Here is a 17564-nt window from a genome sequence, read left to right on the forward strand (position 1 = left end):
GCGCTGGGCACGGCCCAGCTTCACTCTCCTGCCGAGGCAGCGGCGCCAGGAAAGGACCGCCGGTCTCCTCCCGGATCGCTGCCCCGGAGCGGTTCCCGGCCCGGATTTCACTTCCCCCATCATCTCCCGCTATCCAGACTCACCACTGATGTTTCTCTCCTCCACCGGAGTTCTGGCTAAGTTTGGATGCCACCAGAGCTCTGTCAGCTGGGCTCCCGCAAAGCGGGAGGAGGCCGCCCTGGCCGGGCTCGTTCTGAGTGCCACCGAGCGGCAGCCGCACCGCACAGGTGTCCCCGTGCTGGCACCCACACTCCGCTCACACGCTACTCTGTAGCCAGACAGAACAATAACAGTAACAATACATCCATTCCAAGAAAACAGACGGGAAGAAAACTAACCGGGAAGCACAGAGCCAAGAGACAGAAAAGCTAGATGTGGATTGAAAAAACAACCCAGTTGTTCTGTTGCCAACAGAGGCTCTTGTCAGGTTAAAAGGATGGACGAGGAGGTCTCAGAAAACAATGCTGATGCGGTATAGAACCAGGCTGAATGCAGCGGTCCTTCAACCCTCGCAACATTCATGCCATCTTTATTATTAAAGCTTTTGTTAGGCAGATACTCTCAGTGGATATCTAGAAAATAAATATAAAGAAACAGATAATTTATAGCTGAAATTGAGTGTTGTCAAAATGGCTTTTGCTGCCGGCAGGTTATGAATGAACACAGGGCAAGAAATTAAGGTGTAGCTATTTGATATTGCTTTGCTTTGCCAGAATTGAGAGTGTGCCCCAAATTCATTTGTGTGAGCTGTTTTAAATAGGTTGATTTCTTCCAACTGCATGGAACCGATTGATCAATGTAAGATCAGGTTTTTCAACTATGAAACATCTTAATCAGCTGTGTAGATGCTCACAGGTTTTCCATGAGTTTATAACGAGACATCTGTATTTGGTGTCTGGATATTATCTAGGACACTTAAACATACAAATTTAGTCTACAGAAGTAGATAAAATCTACAAGAAAGTCTACAGAAAAAATTCCCTTCACAGCTGGATATTTTTTTAAACAGGACCATTCCTATTTTAGTCCCAAGATGTTTTGTGTTCTAGAAACGCCTTAATCCCATGATTGTACCAGTATTGTGCAAATGTAAAGTATGCAGGACATTATTTCAACAATAACAATGTTGAAACATTGTTAAACAAAGTATATCCCTGATCGCAGACACTATAGTCATGGATGGAACATACTGTACCTATGAAATACACTGGGTTGGAATAAAAAATAGACTCTTTTATGCAATATGTTTGCATCTATTTCCCACCTCAGACTGAAAAGAAATCAGGTCATCTCATCTCCACAGGACATAATGAACAGGACTTAACTGGGACAAGACATGCTTTCCTCAAGCTTTAATCAGCAAGTGCGAGTGCCTGGTGCGATATCCTGTCCTACAGGCCCGTGCTTTCAGCTTAGCTGTGTGCTTGCCCTGATGATACACTGCAAACTGTGACACTGAAATGGAAAACAAGGCACCTTGTTGCCTCACTTGAAGTTTCCACACCTTCCTTCTATCAGGAGTTTCCTCTTCTGCCACATGAAGTTTTGTATGGCACTTTAGGCAAAGTGGGATGCTCAACCCTCAGTCTGCTGCTTGCCGGGGGTGACTGGTCTATGTTTGCCAGATCTCTTTCCAAACATCCGTATTTTCCAACACTAGGTTTCAAAACAATTGCATTATTTATGAAGAGAGTTCCTAAAATCTGAGTCAGAGGGAGTTTCTTGCATCTTATCACAGAAGCCACCATCATGTGCATGTGTGTCCCAAAACCAAATACAGAGTTTCAGGTGGCAAGATCATGGAGACTTTGGCAGGAAGCATATTATGACACCTGCAGTAACAAGACACAAACAGCTTGCTATCTGGGAACCTTTCCTGCATTTACGTGTCATCAAACATGCTTAGAGATAGAACCCAAAACAGAATTTTAAAGCAAATACAAATAAGCAAATTAGCAAGGAACAGAATGGAAAACTTCAAAAAGATTATACCTACCATCAAATGTCTATGTCTAAAATACAATAAATGATGTTGCCTCTCAGGACAGGATCTTGAAATCACCTGGCAGGAAGGCTGGAAACATGGTTTGTGCTTCCTTCTGCCCCAGCTGCTTAGAAAGTTCTTTCAGCAACTGGTATTAGCCCTTCTAACCTGTTGAGACAGAAATAGCTCCCTCTCCTCTTTTTATTTGTAACTTTTAATGCATTCTGCACAGATGAACACGTTCACATGGGAGATATGAACAGGCTAATCCTCCTTTTTATACATACATGACATATAATACATTGTCACTTTTTCAAAATAAACATTGCATTTGACATCATCAACAAGGAGCCTTGAGACTTTTTCAAGATGCCATAGCAAAGTATACTTTATTATATATACATCTTAGTAACAGTGCAATTTCTGCTTACTATTCCAAAGACACCATACACGACCATTAATGACTTGTCTGGTTAACAGCCTTTTTCCTTTTTTTTTTTATGTCAGGCATTTGCTGTAGTACAGCACAAAACATGGAGTTTCAGAGTTTTCTATTTGTATCCTCTTGCTTTTTTCACTGCTTGCAAGTTCCAACAATTCTTTAAGTGCATCCTAAAGCCATTTCCATGTATTTCAAAATTTAGTAAAGCAGAAGAAAAATTTTAAATGACATTAGATTTTTTCTTTAGCTCAAAAAGGTAATGAGACATCACCACTTTATACCAGTTTCATGCTGTCTTAGGTTCTCAGACCTCATGACAGAAATGATATTTGTTTTCTTGAAGCAAAATGACACCATTCAGAGCATATGAATTATCTTTTTATCTTTTTCAAAAAAGCAGTGATAATTACATTTTTATGCCTAACAACGGATAAGGTAACTAAAAATTCATGGAATAACTACAGGAAAACTAATTATTAATGGAAAGAAGTCCATTTGAAAACAGTAATTATTCCAAAAGGAACTAAAGAAAAAAAAAAAAGAATTCGTAGGAGGAAGGGATAAAAAGTGTCTGGGAAAATGTAAATAAATAGAAAATACAATAGAAAGGAAACCTAGGAGACCTGAGAAAGACCTCAAAATGCCACTGCAGAAAAAGTTAAAAGCAAATATGTGTCATGATGTGGCCAAATTTCAGATCAATGAAGCTTGCAAGAAGCATCATTTTAGCAGCAAGTAATTATTTCCCTTCTTCAGGGGTCTGCCTACTACTTCAGAATATGATTTCAGCTTTGGGTTGTCAGTATTTTTGTTTTGGATTTGTCTCAGCTGACCAGAACAAATGCCATCAGGTTCCTAAAATAATGTCAATTATTAAGACACGCCTTAAGTACCCAAACATTCCTGTAAGTTTCACAAATGAGGGGACGGGATTGAAAGGTGAATGGTTTTCAAGGATGTGCATTTGTCCGTGGCATTTTCAAACATCTCAGATCTGCTTTTGTTTTTTAAGGCTGAGTAATGTTATAAAAATGCATATATCATCAAATGTCACACACTTTGAATACACAAAGTAATGCAAATATTTATGTACTATTCTGCAAGTGTAAGACTCACACAGATAAATTAACTTGCACTTTAAATTGATCTCCAAACATATTTTAATACACTGTACAGTATCTTACAACCAAATACAACCTTTTAGCTAAAACATTTCTATTTTAAATGGATTAACAGCAGAACTTGATTGTTTCTCATGATGTCACAGAAAAGGTTAACTTTATATGGCGTGTAATACACATCTCAATTTATACAGGTTTTTAATCACATTCTTGCAGAATCTTATAAATAATTTAAGAGCCTGCTCCAACTCTGTGCATTTTTTGGCATTCGTTAGTTAAAATTAATGAATCCTTTGAATGAATTCCATAGAAATGGTGTTTCCACCGAAAAACCACAAAAGCTTGAAATTACTTTCAGTGTTTCTTAAAACCTATTGCACTGAGCAACCAGCAAAGGTGAGCACAGTCAGCTGAATTAGAAAAAGAACATAAACCCCAGTATTTACACCTGTTAGCAAAAATAACTTGGTATTTTAGAATGTACAGATAACTTATTAGAAAATCCCTTTTTGAGAAGCACAAGGAGGTGAAACCAGGTTTAGAATAACAAATTTTCTGGTTTTTTTACTAGAGATTTCTTTTATATATGTGATTTATTAAGTTTATAATAATGCTTTAAGATAATATATTATTAAGTTTATAAGACCTTGCTATTTGTCTTTTGCCACCAATCATAGAACTCAGCATTTTATAACAAAGGTAAGATTCAATTCTTCACTCGTGTTCCATTTTATTGACTCAGTACCCACTAGGGTATCTTAAAAATGTCAATGAAGTAGAATGTGAAACACATCAGTTAACTTACTGTAACATTGCTTTTAAATTGTTACCACTTTTTAAAAAAGGTAAGTAAAAATTAGTTTTTATTTTACATGTAGTCCCAGCTCATTGTTATGATCTTTCACAGAGTGACCATGCAGATTAAATACATTCCTGAGCAATCTTGCCTAATTTATAAATTGTTTTTCCATCTGAAGCTGGGAGTTTCATCACGTACTGTTAAAAAAAAAGAAACCAAATTAGTCACAAATAAATACTTAGATTTTATGTATAAACATTAGATTATCCCAAACTGAACCTGTACATGCATATGTATGTCTACACATGACATTTTTTATTAAAACTAACTAAATACTTTCCTTCATGCCAACGTTCAGTTTTAACTGAAGGTGATAAACATTAATTGTTTCACAATGTAGCCTAGCAGTATAAAGAGTGATTAACAAAAAGGTTTTAATAATCCTCTAGTTACTTAAATTTTGGCATATTAAACTTTCTAGGTACTAAGAAATCTGAGGTAGCATTTTCTGAAATTTATAACCTTTAGATGGAAAAATGTCTGCTAAATTAAGAACAACCAAATTATTTTTCTCTCTTCGTCACCTAAGATGTGAAACAATGACCAAATTATTTATATCCAACCATGGGATAAAGCTTAAACAAGCACATTGTGCCACACTCCTGCTTACAAGACATGATTTCTGTTTTAAGTAAGAGCACATCTGTAAGAGGCAGCATTGCTCCCAAGTGCAGTTATAAAAGTTATGTACTGACCAAATCTGCAATCCCTAGTATGAAGTGGTTAATTAATGACTGCAGCAGGAAGCATATGGCCATCATTTGCAGTGAGTAACTCACTTGTATGGTTGTAATATGCCTGTCACATTCATTATTGATACTGACAAGATGTTCCTTTGGAAAAACGTTTTGAGAAAATTAAGCAAGACAGTGTTATGTCTACAGCTCAAGTCTTCCATAATGAGAACAAAACTTGAGATGCTGCAAGGTCTTGGAGTATGTGGAAAAGGCATCAAAGGACATTAAAATCAAATGAGCAAGTAGCAAGAGTACACAAGCATTTGTATGCTACGTGCTCAGGATCAACAGAATCAGTCTTCTGAAAAAATGCCCTTAATTTGAACTGAAAAATGGGCAAAGGTCACGTGATGTTTAGCATTTACCATAAGTCTGGGTCTAAGCTTGTATTCAAAAATTCAGCAACCCCAAGTGCTCTGATGAGAGTGCTTCTCACCTTCTCTGTGAGGATAAATTTGAGTTTAAAAAATAAAACTTCAAAGCCACATCTCTGCTTCCAGGAAAGCAAGATATACATCTAAATCAAGGGCCTCCAACTGGAGTAGGAGAGTCCCAACAATTATTTTGACGAGCATCTAATTTAGTTATTTAACCTTTCTAATAATTTCAAGTAGTTGATATTTCATGAACAGATACATGACTGTATCTGCTCTCTCTTCAAAACTAAAATGTGATTTATAAGAAAAACTGAGTTATTTTTGTTCAATAAATATGAAAAGGGTGGTTTTGAGAAAGCAAAGTCTTAAGTCAGTAGTTCACTTAAATTATTTCCTGGGCATTCAATATGCAGACTCTCTTGTAGGGAAGGCTACCTTTAAAGAGAAAGTTAATTTATCCACTTATCTCAACAGAAAATGCTGTTCCTTGAACTACTTTGAGAGTGAAAAGAAGGGTTAAACAGAAAACAGCACCTCATGCCCTTGATGAATCTAGTGGCATGAAACTGGAGAACTGTATTGGGCAATAATGTATGTTAATAACCAAAAACTGACACAATATTTAAAAGCTGGCACAGTTAAGTACCCTGCTGGTAAAGTTTCTATGGCATTCTGCACAAAATAAGCCCAAAAAGAACAGATTCTGAACTTCAGGAATGACTGTGTTTATGTGACTCTAATCTATTTTCTTCAAATAAAAAGCAGGTTGCTATTATTATTACAAAATTTAGTCTTAGTTGTTCAGTTAGTACCACGTAGCCATTCTATCAGTAAGATAAACAGAAGGTCTAAGTAGAAAAAAATACATCTTGTTATTCAGGTTGATAAATGCTGAAGATCTGCAACAACTGTAAATTCATGTAATTATTTATGTATAAATACATAGTCCTGAGTGCAGTTATGTATTGTACAGGAAGAAATATTTTCCTAAGCTTTAGCTGAGTAACATTTCCATGTGCACATGCCTCTACAGAAATAGAATATTTCACCTTGTTCACCTTGTTCTTTACTAAGAGTAAAGGCACAACGTAAAAAAACTAAACTAAATACAGCAGCTCTACTTAGGTACTGTACTAATCAGAAATGATAAAAATTTACACTGCATGATTTGAACTGTTTTTATAACACATACATATAAAAATATGCAAAATATTCAGCATGGACAGAAACTTAAATGTAAAACCATAAAATGCTGGGTAGATTCATATTTAGGTATGAATTTCAGAAAATACAGGAAAGTATAAATGCTAGAGTTAGGAATGTATTCTAGGGTATGTTTTAAATAAAATTTAAAGGTATATGCATTGCAGTAGTCTGAGCTCTAAGCACTCAAATACTTAGTAAAATATTTCCTAAAAGTTTGGAAATACTGCACAACCATTCTGTATATTACTCTACTTTCATTTGTCTGATGGACAGCTACTGCAAAAATCACATTTTTTCCCCCTAGAAAATAAAGCACTAAAATAACATGAGAATTAGTGCATAGAACATCAAAATGAACATGACCCCCTTCCACAACTTACACACTTTTCCTTCTTTTTCCAGCTTCTTCAAGTGGACTAGGAGGTTATGTTCTGCTGCTGGAAGTAAGTTTTCAGGAATTTCCTAGTGGGAACAAAAAATATGCATTTTGTGTTTGTTTAAATATCTATCAATTACTTTTTTCATATATGTAACCCTTGGTTTATTACCACAGATTTTCCTCTTCTGAATCGGTATGGGAACATTCAGTTAGTTATGTAATAACAGAAAACTAAAATGAGTAAATAAATTTTACACCACTTAAATGAACAGTCTCACAACGCATTTTTGTTTACTTTGCTTGTTTTACGCATTATCCATTTGTATGATGAAAACTTTGGCCAGCACTAAGAAGACTCCTCTTCTGAGCTTGGTCTGCTCTGGGTTGTCAGTGTAGTTGAGTATTTTTTAAGACAAATTTATGATGCATTTCTCCAGAGATATCTATCACTTCTATTCTATGACAACATTTGCATAGGTTTAAATATCCTGTAGCAATTAGTATCTGTAAATGAGTAAACAATCAAAAAATGTAACAGCTTCAGGAGAACAAAATACCTCTTACAATTCTTCAGTGCCCATTATGCAAAAAGCAGCAACACCTGCTGCCCTGAAAAGCTGTGGATGCCCCATCCCTAGAAGGGTTCAAGGACAAGGTGGATGGAGCTTTGAACAACCTGGTCTTGAGGAAGGTGTCTCTGCCATGGCAGGGGGAACGGAAATTGCTGACCTTTAAAGTCCTTTCCAACCCAAACCGTTCTATGATTGTATGACGATTGCTCAAGATCCCTCTCTCCAGCTCTATCATCCTAAAGGTAAAGCTATTTTTTACCTTTTTGAAAATTAAAAAGTTCTTCAAATAATATGTGGGGCAGGAAAATTCACTAGAAAACTAGTTAAATAAATTGTGAACCTTGAAAATACTTTGAAAGCATGTACTTCTTTTTGTAATATAAATCTGTAATATAAAAAAATCTTGTCTAGACAGGACAAGTGGTTTGTGATCTACATAAACACAACAATGGCTCTATACTTAAAACCTAGTTGATCAGGCAGGAGAACTGCAGCAGCTGAACAGCCATAGGTAATGGTACATCAGCACTGCAAAATGTTCACTGTGATGCAGTCATTCTTTTGGAAACTGAGGATCAGCAGAATCATGAAAAATGAGCTGTGAAGCTACTACAGACCTGTTCACAAGCCACAGCCATTGTTAACTTCGACACCTTCCTCCAAGGTGGAAATGCTGTATCTCATCTCTGCTTGTTAGGAGGGCAACTCCACACAGAGAAAAATTGCAGAGATTACGTGAAGGATGATGAAGCAGCAACCAAGTACTGTTACACCAGTCTGATGGCACATACACACTACTCAATATCTAAGCTGCAATATCCTTTTCTGTGGAACTGCAGCTCACCTGTAACCTCCTGCACACTGATAAATCAAGAACTCGGTTTTCAACCATCCTTCAGAGGACTCCAAATACACTATGGGAAATCCACAACTAACAGTCATGTCATACTTTTCACTTTGAACTAAGCACTTGAATTTTATTTTTGCTTAGTCTTATGAAACAGTGCTCAAGACCTGGATAGTTAAATAAGCTTGTAACAATCATGCGGGCCTCACGCCAATTAAGTGCTTAAGCAAGACAATTTAAAGGCACAGTCATCAGTGAACCACGAACAGGCAGAAATATTTTTTATCCCTTTTTTAAAAAGCCACGATGATTTTCACTCAAAGACCAACGCTGTTCCATACAAGTTTTATGAACCTAATCTCAATTTTCTTTAGTTTGAGCTAAAAACTTGTAATCAACAATTACCTTGTACACTATCTTTACAAGCTCCGAGGATGTATATGATTTCCCAGTATTCTTCTGGAAAACACTTAGAATTTGCTGTTCACGTGCAATTCGGTGAGAAATGTAGTTTTGAATTCTGGTATTTGCATCACGTACTACTGGGCCATGACCTAAAAATCAAAACACATGTACCAGAGCACTATTACTTACATTTGTAATTAAGTACCCTATTGAATAATTGAAACATTCTTATGTAAACTCCAGTAGATTTCAAAGTCATGAGAAAAGGGTTTGAATGTCTGTATTACAGTCTGCATCTGCAAAGCATTAAGATGGAAAGGAAGAATTAGGATATTAAAAGTCTGAATGGGGAAAAGGGTATATTTCGGATGGAATAAGGAAAGCAAGGGAAGACTAGCCATTAGAAAAAAGGAGTTCAGTGCTGAACAGATTTAAAAGATGAGACTCAAATTACCGTATTATCTCTGTTTGCCTGTCTTCCTCTCCCCAAAGGATATTGATACTAATGATTTAAACTGCTACTGGCCTCTGAACAATAATGGCTGATGCAAGGGACTCAGGACTACTGTCCTGTTGGGGCAAACACCAAGGTAACATCTTTAATTATGAAAGGTAATTTCCCCAAAAAAATCTTCAAAACTGATTCACACACTGTACTTAATACCTTTAAAACCACTGTTGTGATTATGATAAAAAAATTAACAGAAGACAAATAAGTGAAGCAGTTGGAATGTGTCAGGGCAGGAAAAATGGAAGGCACAGGGAAAGTTAGAGGTGGATCATTTTATGTCTGGCTGGTTAATAACCAAAACACATTTTTTCCTGGACTGACACTTGCAGATTAGAAATGTTAAACTTACTGATAGGTCTTTGAATCACATTATGCTTAATCAGTAAAGCACTAACATTTATGAAAAATCAAATTCTGTCTCATGGTACATTAAAATGACAGACAAAATACTGTTCAGCCATGAGAGCTACATGCATAGAAATTAAAGTCATTGTGTTACCTATAGAAAAATTGGCTTGCACAAATATTCATCACATGCTTTTTATAACAAGGTTTCCTATTTCTATGCCTGCACAACTCACCTAAAGCAGCAGCAGCAACTTCCAGCTCTGCCCTCTGAGTGGAAACTAAGTAATTTATAAAACTAGTAGAAAAGAAACTACTGTAAAAACGCATTGCTTTTAGAAGTTATTTGGTATCATCAGAATCAGTTTATCTTGAGGTTCTCTACTATTAAAAAAAAAAAAAAAAAATTACCATATTCTTTACTTGTACTTTTGAGTTTACTGATTAAATGGGATTTTAGTTCTCAAGCTTTTAAAATTAAAGCTTATTTTGCCTGAGGACAGGCAGCTTATAGAAAAAGAGCAACTGATTTTTCATGTTTTGTACTAAAATGTCAAAGGAATCTATCTTTCTTTAAGTCAAAATATTTATACATATCTCAACTTATACACTCGAACTTCAGCACGCTTGAAATTACTAAGTATACATTGAAACCTACCTTGTTTAAAAAAGTATTATAAATACAAGATATGTAATGTGTACATATAAAACTATACTGGCATATGTATTTATATTTAATGATTTCAAACATATTTAATATGAAGCTATTTTTCCTTACAGAATAAATTACAAGTATAACAGTATCTCTACTGTTACCATTTATACACCCAAAACTTCAAATTTAGAAAAAATATAGTAAGATATACAAAGCAGAGACTGTAATGTTAACTGTCCATTCTCTTGCACTCTAATGACAGAAGTCTCACTAAAGTAATCAAAATTAAGGGTTGTACATGGAATCACAAGGCATTCTTAAAACCTAGCCCTACTCTTCCAAGTGATTTAATTAACTTAGACTACAAGACCACCGTCAGAACCTGAAATGGAGTCCACATTTTGCAAAAGGGACTTCATATCCATTACATCATCTGATCTGTAGCTGTTGTGTATGCATGTGTGTACATTAAAATGATACCAGAAAGGTTGGAACTAAATCCAGACATGAAATTTTCTTATCCATCGCTTTTCAGGGACAGCAATACAGTTATTTATTTACTTGTTAATATCTGAATACATGGAAAAAGTTACTGAGCATATGAAAAGCACTCTAAAATATGATTGTCTTTCCATGAATTCACCTTTAATAGAAGACAGATTAATATTATTTCCTCATAACACATTGTGAAGTGTGAGATTCTATTACTTTAAATTACAGCACAAAGGACAGAAGAAAACAATTGGCTCATGAAATCTTACAAAGATTCCTAATTCAAGTACCATTTTTTTCTGTATTACCAAGAAACATTGTTTATTATTACAGGATGGGGAGCACTCTGCTGACTAAAATGCTCTTTTCTTGTCCCACAGATTCTCACCAAATATTGTCTGTAAAAAGGTATTACAAGTGTTGTGCCTGAGTCATTCCCACATTAAATTTAAAAAGAAACACAGAAGGGGAAGGACTTTCACGTAGCCAACAGTCAGTTTGCTACAAAAATTCATGCAATTCTGAGGCTACCACATGAGTGCTAAAGCATGAGTGGGGGAAAGGGAAACAGTTCAAGAATTATGAAGGTCTAATATTGCAGCACAGTATGCTTGGCTTATATAGAACATATTGGTAAAGCAAACTTCTCCTGTAGTTACACCTGACAGTAAAAACAATTGTTCTGATTGGGAAAGAGCACCTCCTGCACAACTGCATGGACATTTTGGGGTGTGGATGAAAAAAGAAAGTTAATTCCAAACCACCTCAATAGTTAGCTATCACCACTGAAAATGCACAATGTCAGACTGGCTTCTCAACTGCAAGTCCAGTATGAACACAGTTAAAACAGTAGCAAACACAAATAAAGAGCACAGATGCTCAGCCTTGGTGAGTTCATAATCTAGATACATAACCATTAAGAACACAGTGAAATACAACAGATAAAATTGATAAACCAAATAGAACTTGGCATATATGGAAGGTAGAAATTCAGTTAGAAGAACAGACTGCATTTTGCAGGCGTTAAGAAAGAAAGTAAAACATTTGATTGAGATTCTGGAGGCTAAAAATAGTTTTAACAGTAGTTAAGTCAATAAATATAACCAAGTCACTCTTCTATGTCAACCTCCACACCCATGGAATATGTAAGAATGTTTTTCTTAAACAGCATTTTTATGACTAGATCTTAAAGGACACATACTTCAAAAGAATGCTATTTTAAGACTGAACACAAGAGAGTAGGCTAAACATAATGGCTAATGGAACAAAGCACAATTGAGAACATAGATACAGTAGCTTGGAATGACAAGCTGAAGATGAAACAGAGAAAGAAGAAATCCTGAGATGTAGCTCTGAAAAAGCAACTGAGGAGCTTAAACCTTAGTTACATAATGAATTCTTAAAATGTAGTCTTGTCAAACAAACGTGGTATATATGAAAAATAAATGCATTCCCAAGGTTTGGAGGAGAGAGAAGGAAAGAATTAAAGGAAAGCCACAGACTAAATGAATAGACAACTTGTTTTTAGAACTTTTCTGGCCTCTTGGCTCTTGTTCAAATTTAACCTAAGTCATTAGCTAAGAGAGCTACTTCACAGTTCTGCAGCTTTCCAAGATGAATTTGTGATTAATCTGTACTGCAAAAGACACACAACTCTCTCAAAAAACTTACTAGGTTACTCACATTGACAGTGTATGTGGGGATGAAAAAAACCAAAAGAACAACTATTATTTTTTTTTCCAGGATAACCTTCAAGCACAGGGATAGAGTAATATAAGAAAATTAAATTTGCTGTATCGTTCCAACACTGAAAGATTTTGGCCCTTGGAGTCTTTGGGCGCAGAAAGACAAGACCCACCCTGAAATGGAAAAATTCCAGAAAGTCAAGATACCTATCACTGAAAATTTTCAAGTTCTGCAAATCACCATAACAAAGTCAGCTTAGCTTACTGCTTACTGAATTGAACTGTAACATCAGGAATGATGTCTGATTCTAATAATAGTCCTCAAATTCTTAGAGGAGATATTTAAAAATTACACAGTAAAAGAAAGAGCAGTTAAAACCAAAAACACTTACCTGGATAAATCAAATCTGGTTTCATTTCTAACAACTTTTTCAAAGTTTTCATGTAATCAGACAGGTCTTCTATTACTGTTGTTCCTTCCCCTAAAATACAGTCACCAGAAAATACAGCATTTTCTTCTTCTAGATGTAAAACCATATGATCATCAGTGTGTCCTGGGGTATATAAAACTCTGTTTAAAGAATAAAAATGCGTATGTTTTTCATACAGCATATATACTTCATTTTTGAACCAAGAACAAATGATGGTAAAATAATACACTTGCACAGCCCACAACAAGAACCAGAAAAAACTGACCAAAAGTCTGAAAAGTTGATGTAAACAAGTATTACTTTGCCTAATCCAAATCCATTTTCATATACCATGTAGAGAACACCAATCATCTCTAACATGCTTTCACTTACATGACACATCTTAATACAAGGGCATTAAAGGACCTGACTAGCCATGTACAATTTCTGTTATAGAGGGCTTTATTCTGAAGTTTAAAAAATAAAATTGACATGTTTCCAGACTGAAACACTTGGAGTTATTGACATACACGTTCTACTTTGGAAGGAGGGTAAGGATGATACCTATTCTTCTAGAAATTAACTACAAACTTCTAAACCCAACCCAGATAAAATTCAGTCTCCAAAAATTTCTACTACCCTGAAAGCCCCATAGCACAGGGGAGCACCAGCTTTCAAATACAAAGAACCACAGTCTTTCAGCTGCTCTGTGTGCAGGTCATTAAACACCTGCATGGGAAGATTAAGGACCCACAGCTTGGATGACACTGTGAACACATGCAGCAAAGAGACAGTGGGTGTGCATACAGTGTATGGTAACCTGAGCTGCCAAGGAGCTGCAGTGGGGTGTCCTTTCATGATAATTTCTGAAAAGCAGAAGGTCCTTATGTCAACGCTGATGCAGACTGAAAGTAACAACTCCAACCAGCATCACTGCTGATATTTATCAGATTATTCTTGGTAATGGCAGATGCACTGATGAGGAACTGACAGAGCTGGTGCCAAGTGTGGTGTAAGGGCAAGGCTAAACAGCTCCCAGCTGATGCAGGGCTGGGAGACCCCAAGTGCAGCATCATCTGATGCAACAATTTCCAGCTCCTACAGAATACTGAGCTCAGCAGAAGACTGGTTACCTGAGTGTGGCTCCCTCTGTCTGTATCACATCTCCATCTTTCAGATAAAAATATTTATGTCCTCCTTCTATTGTTTCTTCACAGTGAGGGACGCGAGGGAGCTTACATATGCGATATTCTGGGTCTAAAATTTAAGGAAAGCAAAGAAAATGATATTTTGAATTTGTCACTAACAAAGGTAATTCCACAGACAGGTTACTTTTTGCATAAGTACTGTTAATTATTACAATGTATGAATACAAAACTAGAAACAACAAATTCTGTAAAGTAACTTTATATTTGTAGAGCAACCTTATTCCAGAGCCAAAACTGCTAAATAGCAAAAGCCAACTGATTCTGAATACAGTACTCTGTACAAGCTACAAATTTGAAGTTAAAAAAAAATCACAAATGCAATTAATAAAGATCAGTAATTATTGTACTTTACAAATGTTTCTTCTTGACTCATGAGCCAATTCCCTCAAGTTTTTACAATGCCACTAAGGTTTCTGCACTCACATTTTGCTTTATGATTCACAGAAGCATCACTCAACATTTGCCTAAAATTGGATGAAAACTTTTTGACCTGCAACTTCTCTCAGCTTTTATAATTTCAAACAGTGTATAAAATGCAAACACCTTGGCTGGAACAGCTATAGATAGCAACCCAGAAAAGCATTTATATCCCCTGCTAGTCTTCACAACCACACTGATAGGCTGGCAAGCCCAAAATCCTCACCAAGACATCAATATACCTGTGTCTGCAAGACACCAATAGTTTTCAGTAGTGCCCAGGCCCCATTGCAGATAGGCACCTGGCAACTTTACAAAATTAAGCTCGTGACAAAGCTCATGACAAAGTCCAACATTGTTACAAATTACCACCATATCCATACTGCTCATTCTCTTCTCAGATACCAACACAGAAATGTCTCTTCCTGTTTATCAACATGGAATACATATTTTTTAGATCAGACTTTACTTGCACACTGCCCTACTGCTTTCCCCCCGTGCTCTGAGGCCTATGAATTTGTCAGCAAGTACTAATGGGCTCCTGTAAGGAATCCCAAAGCTCTGCATATTTCTTTTTCAAAATTCAAGCTATTTGTTCTTACAAAAGTGAAAATAACAATAAATTTATCATTGCTGTCCAAGTCAAACAGAAGCAGTATCAAGTTTTTCTCACATCTCTTCATACTATGCTGATAGTAACCTAGGTTTTCACTAGAAAAATTCACTATGAAAGTACATACAGGCACTGAAGAAAACATGTAGTACTACAACTCTTACATTCACATTATTCATTGCTCTCAATCTACTCACTGCAGCATAATCATGAAGTTGCATGTAGTTTATACAGCAATTCCAGAATTATAATGGAGTTGATTTGCACAGAATTCAGTTAATGTCTTTCTTGCCATGTCTTTAACATTATCAACAATATCAGGAATCTCTGGCCTACCATTTGGTATGTTTTTGCAGATATCAGGAATTCCACCAGTATGATCACGATGCCAGTGCGTCACTAAAATTTCTTGAATCGCAATGTTGAACTCTGACAGTGCCTGCTTTAAACAGCTGATATACTCAGGAATGGCTGGCTCCCCGGTGTCAATAAGGACTCTTCTACACACGGACCACAAAAAAGGGAGGGAGAGACACACACCAGAGAATAAAGAGTGTTCATGTGATAGCCAAGTCATATTAATACAATAAGCCAAGACAGAAATTTAGCAATAATGGGTGTTTCCATATCCAGACGCCACATTTTGCCACCTGATACCCCACCCTCGTGGCGTAACAATTTAACAAGTGGGTTAAGCAATAAATGTAGGCCACGCAGTTACAACTCCTGGACAAGTGGCAGAGCCGTTCAGTACCGCGGGGAAGGTGCGCGGCCTGAGGCACCCGCCCGCTTCCCTCACTGAATTCCCGGCCTCGGCCCGGGACGAGACTCTACATCCCACCGCCCAAACCGCCTCCGGGAACCAGACCCTAAAAATTAAGACTGTACGGTTTCTTTTCTCGTTTACACCCTAAGGGATTTGGGAACAGGCCGGTAGCGGCCTCTCGAGTGGAGGCAGCGCAGGGTGCCCGGGCCGGGCCGGGCCGGGCCAGGGGAGCCTCGCCCGCCGTGCCCCGCCCCGTTCTCCAGCAGGGTCGGTACCTGTGCCCGGTGCCCACCAGGTAGGTGTTGGTGCCCTGCAGGGTCATGGGCCCCGGGTTGCAGCCCAGCACCCGCACCACCCGCGACGAGAGCCGCTCGATGCGCGGCAGCAGCGACACCATGTCTGCAGCGAACGGCGCCGGGCTCCGGGCTCCGCTGCCCCCACTTCGCCCCGGCGCGGACGGGCGGGCGGAGGCTTCAGCTGCCCCTGCTCCGCTACCCGAGAACAGCTGCCCGTGCTCCGCCTCCCGGCGCCGCCGCGGTGCCTTCCGCCCGCCCGAGAGGCGGCTCCTTCCGCTGCACGGCGGGGCGGGCCGCGGGTAAGGTCCGGCTCCGAACCATAGGCACTATGGTGATCCCGTGCGGTGAAGTTCTGCTTCCTGCAGGAAGCCACTTCTCGGTGGAATTCAGTTCTCTGTGCCCGGTGGTGCCTGGCTGCTGCCCAGTGAGAGGAGTGCCCGTGCTCTGCCGGCTTTTTCCAGAGAAATTTGTTGTCAGAGACAGATGCACCTTCTCTGTGTCCCAGGAACACACCCACTTACAGCGTGTGTAGGAGCTGCGTGTGCTCCCTCACGACACATAGGAGCTGTCTAGGATTCAGCATTTTTAGTAAAATCGGAGAGCTACTGAAGAGTGAAGGGACTGGAGCATCCTTTTTGTGGGGAAAAGCTGAGACAGCTGGGACTGTCCAGCATTGAGAAGAGCAGGCTCAGGAAAATCTCATCCGCGTGTGTGGAAACCTGAGGAGAGGGTGTGTGTTGGACAGAGCCAGGCTGTGTCGCAGGGTAATTGCCTCAGTCCTGTCATGGTGACCAGGGCCGGGGCCTGGAACACTCTGAACATCGGGAAATACTTTTTCACTGTGGGGATGGCCAAGAAAACAATTTTGATCATCTGGGCACAGTAGGCATCCTTTGCCACTGGGCACGGTCCTGGGCAATGGGCTCTTGGTGGCCCTGCTTGAGCTGGGGGCTTCAAATATGAACTCCAGTGGTCCCTCCCCAGATCAGCCATTCTGTGGTTTTGTGAAATTACATCATTGTCATCCAAATAGAAATAGTGTGTTTGCAAGCATCATTCATTGATCCTGCAAGGTGCTGAATTTTGTCTGTTTGGCTTTGGAGCGTCTTTTCTGAAACCTGTGATTAATTGCCTTATGAGTGACATTGTTAAAGGAAATAGGGCAGAATTGTTCTCT

General features: G+C 38.2%; 1 protein-coding gene and 1 long non-coding RNA gene across 2 annotated transcripts in view; one reads left to right on the forward strand and one right to left on the reverse strand.

The window, feature by feature from the left end:
* The window catches only part of LOC306799014, a 604175-nt gene extending 600600 nt beyond the window's left edge, over window positions 1-3575 (forward strand). The window contains exon 2 of the long non-coding RNA XR_013773521.1: window positions 3105-3575. This is a non-coding gene — a long non-coding RNA (uncharacterized lncRNA). The remainder of the gene's footprint in view (window positions 1-3104) is intronic.
* Window positions 3576-4178: 603 nt separating this feature from the next.
* Window positions 4179-16592, reverse strand: LACTB2 (lactamase beta 2). Its single transcript, XM_079299515.1, has 7 exons — window positions 16367-16592; window positions 15662-15825; window positions 14221-14344; window positions 13070-13248; window positions 8990-9138; window positions 7167-7248; window positions 4179-4603 (listed from the first exon to the last, which is right to left on the reverse strand). The coding sequence occupies exons 1-7, from the start codon at window positions 16486-16488 to the stop codon at window positions 4560-4562; spliced, it is 864 nt and encodes a 287-aa protein (XP_079155641.1). The 5' UTR covers window positions 16489-16592; the 3' UTR covers window positions 4179-4559.
* Window positions 16593-17564: the final 972 nt, after the last annotated feature.

This window comes from Erithacus rubecula, assembly GCF_903797595.1.
Source record: "Erithacus rubecula genome assembly, chromosome: 3".
Taxonomy (NCBI): domain Eukaryota; kingdom Metazoa; phylum Chordata; class Aves; order Passeriformes; family Muscicapidae; genus Erithacus; species Erithacus rubecula.

Excerpts from the sequence above, each read along its gene's own strand:
- LACTB2 (XM_079299515.1), bottom strand. The coding sequence starts at position 16,488 with ATGGTGTCGCTGCTGCCGCGCATCGAGCGGCTCTCGTCGCGGGTGGTG. Across the intron at positions 9,139-13,069 it reads ACCAGATTTGATTTATCCAG|GTCATGGCCCAGTAGTACGT; the intron begins GTAAGTGTTTTT and ends TTTGATTTTTAG. Across the intron at positions 7,249-8,989 it reads TTGTAAAGATAGTGTACAAG|GAAATTCCTGAAAACTTACT; the intron begins GTAATTGTTGAT and ends TGTTCCCACTAG.